Source organism: Eptesicus fuscus, chromosome 22 (genome assembly GCF_027574615.1).
Source record: "Eptesicus fuscus isolate TK198812 chromosome 22, DD_ASM_mEF_20220401, whole genome shotgun sequence".
NCBI classification, from domain to species: domain Eukaryota; kingdom Metazoa; phylum Chordata; class Mammalia; order Chiroptera; family Vespertilionidae; genus Eptesicus; species Eptesicus fuscus.
In genome coordinates this window covers 6,986,254-6,997,853 of record NC_072494.1, presented here as the reverse complement: position 1 = coordinate 6,997,853, position 11,600 = coordinate 6,986,254, and the positions used below count along the sequence as shown (strand labels likewise).

The 11,600-nt window shown below is 45.0% G+C and overlaps 1 protein-coding gene across 1 annotated transcript; it reads right to left on the bottom strand.

The window, feature by feature from the left end:
• Positions 1-1,187: 1,187 nt before the first annotated feature.
• On the bottom strand, positions 1,188-8,780 carry LOC103291177 (acidic mammalian chitinase). Its single transcript, XM_008147154.3, has 11 exons — positions 8,756-8,780; positions 7,296-7,325; positions 6,555-6,756; positions 5,031-5,087; positions 4,187-4,352; positions 3,759-3,883; positions 3,459-3,582; positions 2,982-3,167; positions 2,398-2,517; positions 2,144-2,285; positions 1,188-1,441 (listed from the first exon to the last, which is right to left on the bottom strand). The coding sequence occupies exons 1-11, from the start codon at positions 8,778-8,780 to the stop codon at positions 1,188-1,190; spliced, it is 1,431 nt and encodes a 476-aa protein (XP_008145376.1).
• Positions 8,781-11,600: the final 2,820 nt, after the last annotated feature.

Below are 11,600 nucleotides of genomic sequence, written 5' to 3'. Positions count from 1 at the left end.
CTCCCAAGCCTGGACCCTGGTCGGGGTGCATGCAGGAGGCAACCAATTGATGTGTTTCTTTCACATTGAGTAAATACACGAGAAACAGTTAAAACAGAGTTTGACATATAGGAAGCATGCCAGGAAAAAATGGGAGCCGTTGTATTCTTTTTTATTAGTCGAAGTTCTTTTAGTTGCAAGTAAAGGAAAGAAACTTGAGCCATCTTAAGCAGCAAAGAATTTATTATGTAGTTATAGGGGAGTTTCACAGAGTCCATAGGCAGAAATGCATCTGGGCCTCAGGAAGGAGCTAGAATCCCGTTGGAAAGCCATTGCTAAATGTTCTTTCTCCGTGGTGGTGTGGCTTTCCTCTGTCGTTCCCCGTTAGTGTTCCTGCTCTGTGTCCAGGGCAACCTTCCATTCTCAGTCTCCCACTACAGCTCCAGAGCTGACACATTACAGGCACAGACACTCTCAGGGACCGACAACCAGTCCTTGTTCCCTGTGGCATATTCCAAGAGGTGATCACCTGATTGGCCCTGTGGAGTCTGATGTCCACCCCAGTCAACCAGCTAAGCCAGGGGAGGACATGGTGTGGGGCAAGCACAGTGGCTGGTGACCACCACTGTGGGTTCAAGGAGGGGGGCAATCTCCTGAGAAAGGGACACTGTTGGCCCATGGGCTGGGCAGACACCCCAAAAGGAGCCCACTGCACAGGTCTTCCCAAAGCTGCCAATCCAGGAGGTGCCGGACTAGCTCGGGGACCTAGGAGGCGTGAAGAGAATGCCCTGGTCTTCTGCTCTCTGAGTGAGCCGAGCGGGCCTGTGCCCTCTAATCTCACGGAATCACTTTGGCTCCTTCCTGAGGACAGTCACCAGGCGACAGACCGATCTTCGTCATGTCCACATCCCATCCCAGCACCAAACCTTCAAACCTTTCCATCTGACAGCCGCCAGCCTTCATGCCGATCAGCGCAGGCAGACAGAGCACTGTGTGGTCATCTCCACCACGTCCTCGCGCACTCGCTTCCCCCACTCCACCCCATTCTGCACAGCCTGCATTTCCACATCTATCAAGGTTCCCACCCAGATCACTTACACCAAGGCCACTTGTGTTTTGACTGATGGATTTTATTGCAGAACTCCAGTTAGAAGCAAATTAAAGAAAGAAGACTGTTCAGAACCCTAGGGAGTGGAGACAGGTCAGGTTTATGGCCAGTTGCAGCAAGAACAGCTGGGGTCAAAGACAAGCCCGGCCTGGCAGTTCTGCTGGTACGTGATTCCATTCAGGCAGTGCCAGAAGGCATTTCTGTTGTCTGCCACAGGGTAGAGGCCATCGGCTTTGTCAGCACAGAAGCCAGTGCCCCCACTTCCGGACCCACTTCCACTTCCGCTCCCGCTCCCGCTCCCACTGGTGGGAGGAAGAGTTGTTGGTGTAATGGGCGGAGAGGGGGCAGTGCAACCTGGAACGACACAAGAGCAGACTAGTGACTGGTAGGGTGAGGTCTGGAGGTGGGATACAGTTAGCTCTGGATCCCTACAACTGAAAGGATCACAGGATAGCTCCACACTCAGTAGGGAAAGCTATCATTTTAAGCCAGCCTGGTTTCTAATTTTATTAAGTTCTCTCTTCCCTGACGATGTCAAAACCATCAAAACAAATTTACTGAGCACCCAAATGTGAAAAATACTTTTCTAGGATCTGAGTATAAGTCCTGAGCAAATAAGCTCTAAGAGAAAATCTGGGAAAAGTTCAGGGAGTTGATAATTTTTCTGAATTACAGATTAGAAATATGTGAGCACTATTAAGGCTTTCTTGTTAAATCTCCCCAGAGGGGCTGAAAGAGACTTTTAATAAAGAGATCATAGAAAAGTAAACGCTTAGCTTATAAGGTCAGCCTAATTTCTTGAGGTTTTGCTATACCTTGAAGACTCAGAAGACCTGGAAAACCCACCCAGGTGGGCTTGGTTTCCCATAAGAGCATGACATTTCTGACATGGAAGTTCAAGGGTAGGGAAAGATTTTAGCACCTATCTCTCAAGAGCAGGGAGATGAAATAGGAAAATGCCCCCTGGTCAATGGGGATGGGCAGATGTGAGAACTATCTTTTGAGTTGGAGAAGGAGCATTTATAGATCCCTGAACATCCTCCTGCTGTAACTCACTTCCACTCTGCAGGCCCAGGGCATCCTTCAGGGTGGTGGTCAGGGGGAATTTGCCCTGGTTGCAGAAAGTGCCCGTGAAGTCATCCAGATCGATGGCCCAGATCATGGCGCCTCCAAAGTTGTTCTTCTTCAGCCAGTCAGCCTGTGGTAATTACAGAGACACCCAATGAAGTGCAGACATCAAGGCCAACCTGGGGCTCCAGGGCTACAGATGGGAGTAAACAGGCCACAACAGTGCACAGCACACAGTCCACCTTGATTTTGAAGCTCTTGGTGTTGTCATAGCCAAGCCACTCGTTGCCTTTGTAAGCGTAGGGGACTTCCTGAGCAGCTTCCCACACTTCAGTGGCGCCATTCTTCAGGAAGGTACAGATCTAAGAGGAGGTAAGGAAGAGGTCAAGAGGTAGGCAAAGTGTCCATGTAGCAGGGGTAGAGGGCGTGGGGGAAGGAAATAGAGAAGAGATACATGAAAGATACTTGAAAAGGATAGAGCTCTATCAGCAAATTTCTCACTTCATTTATGATTCTAAATCTTTGTCCCATTCAGGTAACTTATTTTCAATGTGGGAGACGCTCTTAAATTAAAGAATGCCTTGGCACGCAGTGAGCAGTGTCTGTTCACTGATGTAATCTCATTGATGGTATCTCTTTGTCCTACTCTCTCTGTATTTGGAATCCAGTCTAATGTGCAACGTGAGTGCTCATCTTGCCTTCCCTATAAATAGCCAGGAGCATCCACTTCTAGCCCCAACTACTTAAGTGAGCCAAGATGTGTTGGATTGTTTATATTGTTAACTTATGGCTTTCCTCTGTCTCTCTCAGATTGCCGGGAGCATACCTCATAGTAGGCCCAGAACCCAGACTGCCTGGTGTAGGGCCCAGCAGGGCCAGGGCCAGTGATAGGAGCCCCGATTCCATGGTTGGAGGGGTTGCTCAGGATGTAGGTGTGTCCATAGGTTGGGAATCCAACGATGAGCTTCTCAGCTGGGGCCCCATTGTCCTTCCAGTAGTTCATGATGTAATCCTATAATGACAACAGGTTAGAGAGAGGCCCCGCCAGGCTGATGGCCCAGGGCTTAGTTATGTTAGACCCCTGTTCTAGCAGGCAAATTATTTGATCTTAACAACAGGGGATTTGTTAGTATTTTTAAAACACATTTTGGTGGAATTATAGTGAAAGAGATTTGATTAGCCACTTAAGCGAACAGTTATAACAAGTGAGACGTTTGCAGAATCTTTGTTTGTTTGTCCCCGAATCCCCATGTGATTTAGGACACCATCTCTGGTCTGTATATATGTCTGTATAGGGACTCACCACATTGAGGTAGGCGTTGCTGCCAGTGTCGGTTGGGTATTTGTAGAGGGGGCTGTTCTCTCCAGTGTAGCCCTCCCAGGAGCCATGGAGGTCATAGGTCATGACATGGATGTAGTCCAGGTACCTGCAGTGCAGGTAAAGCAGGTAAAATCATCTCTGATGACCATCTCCCACACCTTTGCAGGCAAAGGTACCCCTTCCTAAGCCTCCTCAACAAGGTCCCTGAACAGCAAGACAGACTAAGGATGAGCGTCTCTTACACAAGTGACACAGGGGAGCTGGGGACAAGTGGTCACTCACTGGGACAGCTGGGGGATCTCATAGCCAGCCTGGATGTTGGAGATGCCACCAGCGACTGCGGCAGTGACCATCAGCCTGGGTTTGTTGACCTGCTTGGCCTCCTGCTCAAAAGCTTCACGCATTTCCTGTGCAAGAGTAGGAGAACGTCTATGAACGTGAACTCTAAGTTGACCTTCATGACTATTCTTTGAAGTAAATTTAATCAATCGTCCATCTTTCATTCTTCAGCATTCTCATGGCAATTGGGCATCCAGGTCCTTCCTCTCCCACTGAGGTTGCAGGGAGCTGGGTTTTCTATACGACCTCAGTGATCTTGTACATAAAATGGGTTGTGTGCCCTCCAGAAACTAATACCAAATGATATTGAATGCAGACTGGAATTTAAAAATGAATTTGAATTTTTAAAAATGACATGGAACACAGCTCACCTGGACCAGGACAGTGAAGAGGTGCTTGTCCTGAGGCGGGCTCCCCCGAGAGCCAGGATACTCCCAGTCAAAGTCCAGCCCATCAAAGTCATACTGGCGCAGAAATTTGATGACCGAGGCAATGAAAGTCTGGCGGTTCTCAGGAGTGGACACCATAGCAGTGAAACTATGGGAGACCCCAAGAGGGCAGGGTGAGCGCTTGCCTCTGTGGTCCCAACACCTTGTCGTAATATCAAACTCCTATATTTTTGTCTCCAAGCTCTTCACCAGGATCCATAGCCCAAACAAAAGTACGTTCCTGGTTTTCTCCTGTCCTTACCTTGTAATCACAGCCCCGGCACCTCAATGTTGCCTCTATTTTATTGATCCAACTCTGATCTTTCTGCCAAGTTGCGCTGGTTGCTTTGAACACCTGACTCCCTCTGCTCACCCTCACAGCTCACTGTGATCTCTCCCCAAGCACATTTGCCCTCAGCCAAGTCTCATTCATTTGCATGCCTTTCCCATCCCTTCCCCCAGAAGGTAAATAGAGAAAATTGCTCCAACACTTTTCTCAGGGGCTGTGCTCTTGAAAGTCTTTAAGAAGAGATGGTTTTGCAATCCCATTAACTAAACCTTGATGAATAGGATCCCAGAATATCCATCCACATTTAAATGTCTAAAATCAATCACATCCTATTTATTATTGAGGCTCTGGCGTAGTAACTTATTTAAGCAGCATATTTGTTTGTTGTGCATCCTTAATACCCTGTCTTAGACTGTGAGGTCTGAAGAGACACGGGTCACACTGGGCTACCTTGTTTTCAATAGCAAATAAGCACCAGCCTCTCCCATAGGGACTCACGGGGCAGTTCCAAAGTTCCAGCCGCCGATGGCCAGGAGCGTTTTCAGCTGGCTGTTCCTGTAAAGCGAAGGATAGAAAAGAGAAACTTCAAAACCCATGAGCCTCTCTATTGAAAATTACATTGCTTTGGTATTGGGCCCGGTCTTATACCTTGACATTGCCTTGACATGTTTGTTGCAGAACAACTTTCCTCCACTATCGAACACTTTCTTTATAACTATTCTTTGTGTTGTGGTCATCATAAATTTACCCAGGGCCCTTTGGGGAAAACTAAATTATGGAAATGGGTTGTTTGTTTTAAAAGAAGTATGTATTGGTGACATTTTTTGAAATATATATCTATATGTAGCTATTTATATCTATCTATCTATCTATCTATCTATCTATCTATCTATATCTATCTATCTACCTACCTGTCAGCATAATATGCTCATATTCAATTCCATCAGACGAAATGGTAAATGTGGCTTGAGCATAGTTACTTTCTCAGCCTCTATGTGGCTTAGAATTACACACATTCTCTGGAATAGTAGTTCTCAAACGTCAGTTTATGGAAGAATAAAGTGCAAGGGTCAGAGTGGGAGGGCACCATGAAATGCCAGGTTTATGGCCCCTTTCCCAGAGATTCTGAAGCAGCTGGACTGGGGTAGGCCTTGGCATTTTTATCAGGTGCCCCAGGTGATTTCCATACAAGTAGTCAAATGGGCCACATTTCCAGAAACACCACTCCAAAGGGTTCATCGCCTCTTAGGTATCAGAACTTACCTGGAGCAGCTGCACCCAGGACAGTGCTACTCCCGAGGGAGTGCTACTTCTCCCACATATAACTAAAGCGAACAAGTCAGAAATGAGAAGATAGTAGGGTTTTCGTTTGTTTGATTTGTTTTCTCACACAAACTAGAACTCCATTCAAATTCAGCGAACGCTTCTGTTTTCTTAGGTTTGACGACATCTAATCGTTCACATCCTCTGCCTCCTGATCTGAAAGTAGCTAAGACGGCTTGCAGTTTCCTTGGGTCATTAAAAAGCTTGACAAAGAAGCCAAAACCGGTTTGGCTCAGTGGATAGAGCGTTGGCCTGCGGACTGAAAGGTCCCAGGTTCGATTCCGGTCAAGGGCATGTACCTTGGTTGCGGGCACATCTCCAGTAGGGGGTGTGCAGGAGGCAGCTGATCGATGTTTTCTCTCATTGATGTTTCTAGCTTTCTATCCCTCTCCCTTCCTCTCTGTAAAAAATCAATAAAATATTAAAAAAAAAAAAAGCTTGACAAAGAAAGGAAGAAACTCAACTAATATGTTTCGAATAGCTGCTAGAGCAGGCACTGTGCTGTGTTCTCTATATTCTTGCTACTTAAGGTGCGGATCCTGGGCCAGAAGCATTGGAAATGCAGAATCTTGGTTCCCACCCCGGACTCGCCGAATCGGAGCTGCATTTTAGAAAGACGCCAGATGATTCGCTTGCACATCATGTTTGGGAAGTTCTGAACTGAGAGATACTCAACTAGATATTTCCCCCTTCTCTTACTTGCTTTTCAGGCCATTGAAAGCCTGGTAGAGGGTCACGTCATTCCATTCGATGGTGGTGATCTCGTTGTTGCGCATCCCCGCGAAGGCGTAGATCAGGTGAGTACAGAGGCAGGGGTCGATGTCCTCGGGCGTGAAGCGCCCCAGGCCTGGCCGGTACTGGGCCCAGTTGGTGAAGTAGCATATCAGCTGGTAGGCAGAACCTGTGGGCAGTAAGGAGGAAGGACAATGGCCTGGTTTGGACGCTACTGAAACGTGCCATGAGTCTTGGCCCTCTTGTTTCCCTCCCTCTGCCTCAGATGCCGCATCTCTGTGTGTGAGCACTCTCGCAGATGAGTTCAAGGATTCTGACTTGGGAACTAGTCGGCGACAGGGGGTTGGCTATTTTTAACTTTGACGAATTTATTTTGAGATCTTGTATAAACCTGGGAACCACTGAAGAAAAGAGTCCTATGAAGCCCAGTGAACACCTGTTTCTAACTGGTAGGTGGTCATGCTGAAGAAGACAACATGGCAGCCAATCCTAAACCCTAGATTTTCCCAATGTCAAACCCACCCGTCTCTGAAGCAGATCGTAGCTCTCTTTCCTAGTGTGGCTTATCTCTTGATATACTTTTGAAAAAAAGTATTGGAATATTTAAAAATCACATGTATTAGCAGATAATTGCAATAGGAATAATTGATAAGAATTTGAGGTTTTGGGCAGGAAAAGATTATGCCAAAGGTAAAATCCAGGACTTACCTAGCTGAGCATTCAGCAGAAGGGCCAGACCTAGAGAGAGAGAGGGAAAAAATAAAAACAAAAACATGTACTCTGGAATGGTCGTCTATCCTGTAGAATCTAATTCTGAGGACTTGGATGCCGTCCTGTTTGTCAGAGGTTGTTATAGCTCAAGCAGCACTTAGGGGTTATGCCCAAGAGTAGGCTTCTCAGTGAAATCACTAATAGATCTACCCTTCCCTCCTCTCAGTCAGAAATGGCTATGGCTCGCTCTTCTTCCACCTTCCATGTCAGATAACTGTTACTGAAGGCAGAGTTCAAGTCTACCATCTATGGAAGATCTGTTGATGGTAATTACCTGAAATTCACTCTGTTGAGTGACTACACATACATATACACTTCACCCCCCTGAACTGGGATGAGTACAGCCTTCCACAGACAAGGCATTCTCCGAATCAGTGAATTCAGTCAGTATCTCCTGGGGCCTGGGAAATTTTTTTTCTTAACCAACTTTTAGGAGCACTTATTGCAGAAGAGAATGAGAAACTGTGAGGCCAGACTCCAGATCCCGCTCCCTGGCTTCTACCAAAGTACTTGTAATATGATTTTTTTATAAATTGAGCTAGAGGCTTCATTTGGAAAAGGTTCTGAAACTATGAAAAAAATACATATCTCACAGCTTGAGAGCAACTAATAAACTATGGATGCAACTTGGTTCTAAACACTTTACTGAATCTATCACTTTGAATGATTGAATTTCTAACAGTAACATTTAAAAAATATATTTTTATTGATTTCAGAGAGGAATATAGAAACAGCAATTATGAGAGAGAATCATTGATCAGCTGCCTCCTGCATGCCCCACACTAAGGATCAAGCCCGCAACCTGGGCATGTGCCCTGCCTGGGAATTGAACTGTGACCTCCTGGTTCATAGGTCGATGCTCAACAACTGAGCCATGCCGGCCTGGCTCTAACAGTGACATTTTTTTATAATTCATCAGCAGCTCAGTAGAAAACTAGGGGATAAAAAAGAAATAATTCTGAAAACATTAGAAAAAGATAGCTTGCGTAACTGTCTCAGTTCCTACTGATTTTCCCTCCTGAAAGCTAGACCAAGGACACAAGCATGTACATAGAAATAATATCAACTGAAAAGAGGGGGTGCAGGAAGATGAATGCAGGGAAGGAACAACCCAGCCAGAAACGAGAGAGCGAGACAAACACTGGAAGACAACAGCCTTTCTTTTAGGTCCATGCCCATGGGATTCATGAAGGAGGAAATGTTATCAGAATCAATTAAGAGAGCAAGAGGTAGGCTGGCTTGTATATGTCAGGATTCTCTTGGAAGTTTAAAAAGATGAATGAAGAACGGAAAAGGATTGAGGTGTAACGTGAAGACTGCTTCACAGCTGCCAGATCCAGAGAGAAAAAGCTATCAGCTGAAGCAGAACAAGGCTCTATCTCTGATTACAGACCCACCTGTGAGGAGAAGAAGCTTTGCCATGGCTGCCGTCGGTACTGGTCTAGCAGGGTCCAGATTGGCTTTTTATGCCGTGCGAGTTGCTTGTTATCACGAGAGCTTCCAAATGGAGAACATTTAACCCAGGTGTGCATATAGCTTATCAGGAACCAACAGATCTCCTTTCCTGCAAACACCACTTGGTGGACCTCCAACCTACGTTCTCCCACCACCACTCTCCCTGCTCCGTGAGGACAGAACATGCCATGGCTCCCAACAGGGTGGTGGAGACCATCACCATGGGCAGTACCAGCTTAATAGCCTTTTTGGCAGTTCCCAGGGTTGATAAGCATCTGTTTCAACACGTAGTTAGGTTTTTATGTTGTGGACATTTCGTGCCTAGCACCAAAGCTTGTGTTTATTGGAAAGTAAATAAGAAAAGCCTTTGGAAGTTATTAGCTGTTCTTAAACTTTTTAATGGAATTACTTGTATGTAATTTGTACAATCAGTGCCTAAGAAACGTTTGCACTTTAGGTGCTGATTTTTGAACATTCTACCCACTCTGGAATGACCTTAAGTCATTCTTTTTTTTTTTTTTTTTTTTTTTTTAATCCTCACCTGAGGATATTTTTCCATTGATTTTTAGGGTGATTGGAAGAGAGAGGGAAAGACAGAGAGAAACATCGATGTGAGAGAAACACATTGATTGGTTGCCTCCTGCACGAACCCCGACCAGCGCCCAGGCCCAGGGAGGAGCCTGCAACCAAGGTATGTGCCCTTGACCGGAATTGAACCCGGGACCCTTTGGTCTGCAGGCCAACATTCTTATTCACTGAGCCAAACCGGCAAGGGCAACCTTAAATCATTCTTATACAATAATTTCATCTAAGAATGTCTTGAGTCCCTAAATATCCTTTCCAAAGGTCACGGAAAGCTCTCTAGGGTTCCACAGTTCCAAATGATCTCCAGAGAGGTGGAAACATATTTCATGTTGCTGATAGAGACGATGGCGATGATATTGAAAAGAATCTCTTTTGATAGGAATATTTGCAACTTGACTATTTCTAGAATTTCTTGTTTGAAATTTATTTCAACCCACCTTTCCAAAAATTATCCATTGTTTTAAAATAAATTTCTGCTTCAGCAAAATGACCTGTTCATTATCCCTAAATATATCATATGCATTTGTTCTCACTATCCCTCTATCCTTTGCCTGTACTGTAATGTCTTCCCTTCTCCTCACTGCCTACCCTGATATTTCAATTCTTCAACACCCAGCTCAGATCCTCTCGTTGAAGCTCAATGGTCTCTCCTTCCTCTGAAATACTTTATAGACTCTAGTACATGTTGTCTATACTGCTTATTGTCCTGTGACAATACCTGGAATGCTGATGGTGGGCATCCCCATCATGGGACGTTGGCACCTTAGCAGACTTATTGTGAATCCAGACTAGTTTGATGAGGGAAAGGACAGGACACTTGGATTTTCATTTCCATCAGGACTGGTCACAAAATGAAACTCAAAAGAATGGAGAGTAGATGCTGAGTGACCAAAAAACAATGAATATTCATCAGGGGGCTCTCCCCATTATTTAATTTCCTATGAAAAGAATTCTTACTATCAGCCCAATTTTGTAGATGAGAAAATGGACCAAATCTTAAGCACCAGATCCAGGACTCAGTGCCAAGATTAGCTGCCCTAGAATGAAAATCTAACATTTACACTGTGCTACCTCCTTATATCAATTGAGTAGGCTGGCTGGTGGTCCGAGTAGAACTGGGATAGGCATTTTCCTGAGACAATCAGGAGAATAATGTTTGGACTAAGATCCAGAATTGTGGCAAATGAGGGTTAAGTCAAGGACTTGCAAAAACAAGCAACAAGGCAGTAATCCCAGGTTTATCCTATTTGACTATCAGGTCTAGCTGCTGTGTAAACTTAGTGAAGTATTTTCTGTTGAATTTGGCACCCCTAGAGCCATAGGACTGACCTGCAGATAAAGCATCCCTTCTTAATAGCTCCTTAAAAACTCCAGGTGAGTCCCCATCCAGCTTTCCTGCCATCTGAGCACTTGCGTGTTGGAAAGAATTCCCATCCTTGTGGTCATACAATAGTTGGAGCACTTTATTTGCACCAGCACCATGATAAGAATGGCTTCTCAGTGCCCACGTGGCAGAGTTCAGGGCCCAGAGCAGGTAAAATAATGGACACAGCTGCAACTGGGTAGTCCATCAACAGTCAGGTAGAGATAGCAGCGACCCAGCTTACTCTCCACTCATTCCTTAGCCCAGGTTGCAATCTGATTTCACAGTCACCAAGAGAGCAGGGCTGGGGGAATAGAAAGGAAAAAAGGATACCTGAATTGGGTTCTCAACCCACAGTTGTTTGGCACCAGAAAACTTCCTGTTTTATTTTTCTTATCTTAGACTCAAATAAAATTAAATATATAATTTTGTTGAAAAAATTATACTATAATTTACAAAATTATTTCTCTCTGGCCTGACTGGCCTGGCTCAGTAGTTGAGCGTCAGCCGATGAACCAGGAGGTCACAGTTCAATTCCCAGTCAGGGCACATGCCCCGGTTGCAGGCTCAATCCCCAGTGTGGGGCATGCAAGAGGCAGCCAATCAATGATCTCATCATTGATGTTTCTATCTCTCTCCTTTCCTCTATGAAATCAATAAAAATATATTTATAAAAAATTATTTCTGTCTGGCTATCAATTCTTTCACTTATACATATAATGGCTAATGGTTACATAATATTTATAAATACTAAGTAATATAGTTGATGAAATTGATCCTCTAGGGAACTGTGTAGTATTTTTGACTTCTTAATTATATACATGTATTACACTGAGTGG

Coding starts and splice junctions, on each gene's coding strand:
- LOC103291177 (XM_008147154.3), bottom strand. CDS start 8,780: ATGGCAAAGCTTCTTCTCCTCACAG. Junction 2,518..2,981: donor GGTTCTGGGCCTACTATGAG/GTATGCTCCCGG, acceptor ACCTCCTCTTAG/ATCTGTACCTTCCTGAAGAA. Junction 2,286..2,397: donor CCAAGAGCTTCAAAATCAAG/GTGGACTGTGTG, acceptor TAATTACCACAG/GCTGACTGGCTGAAGAAGAA.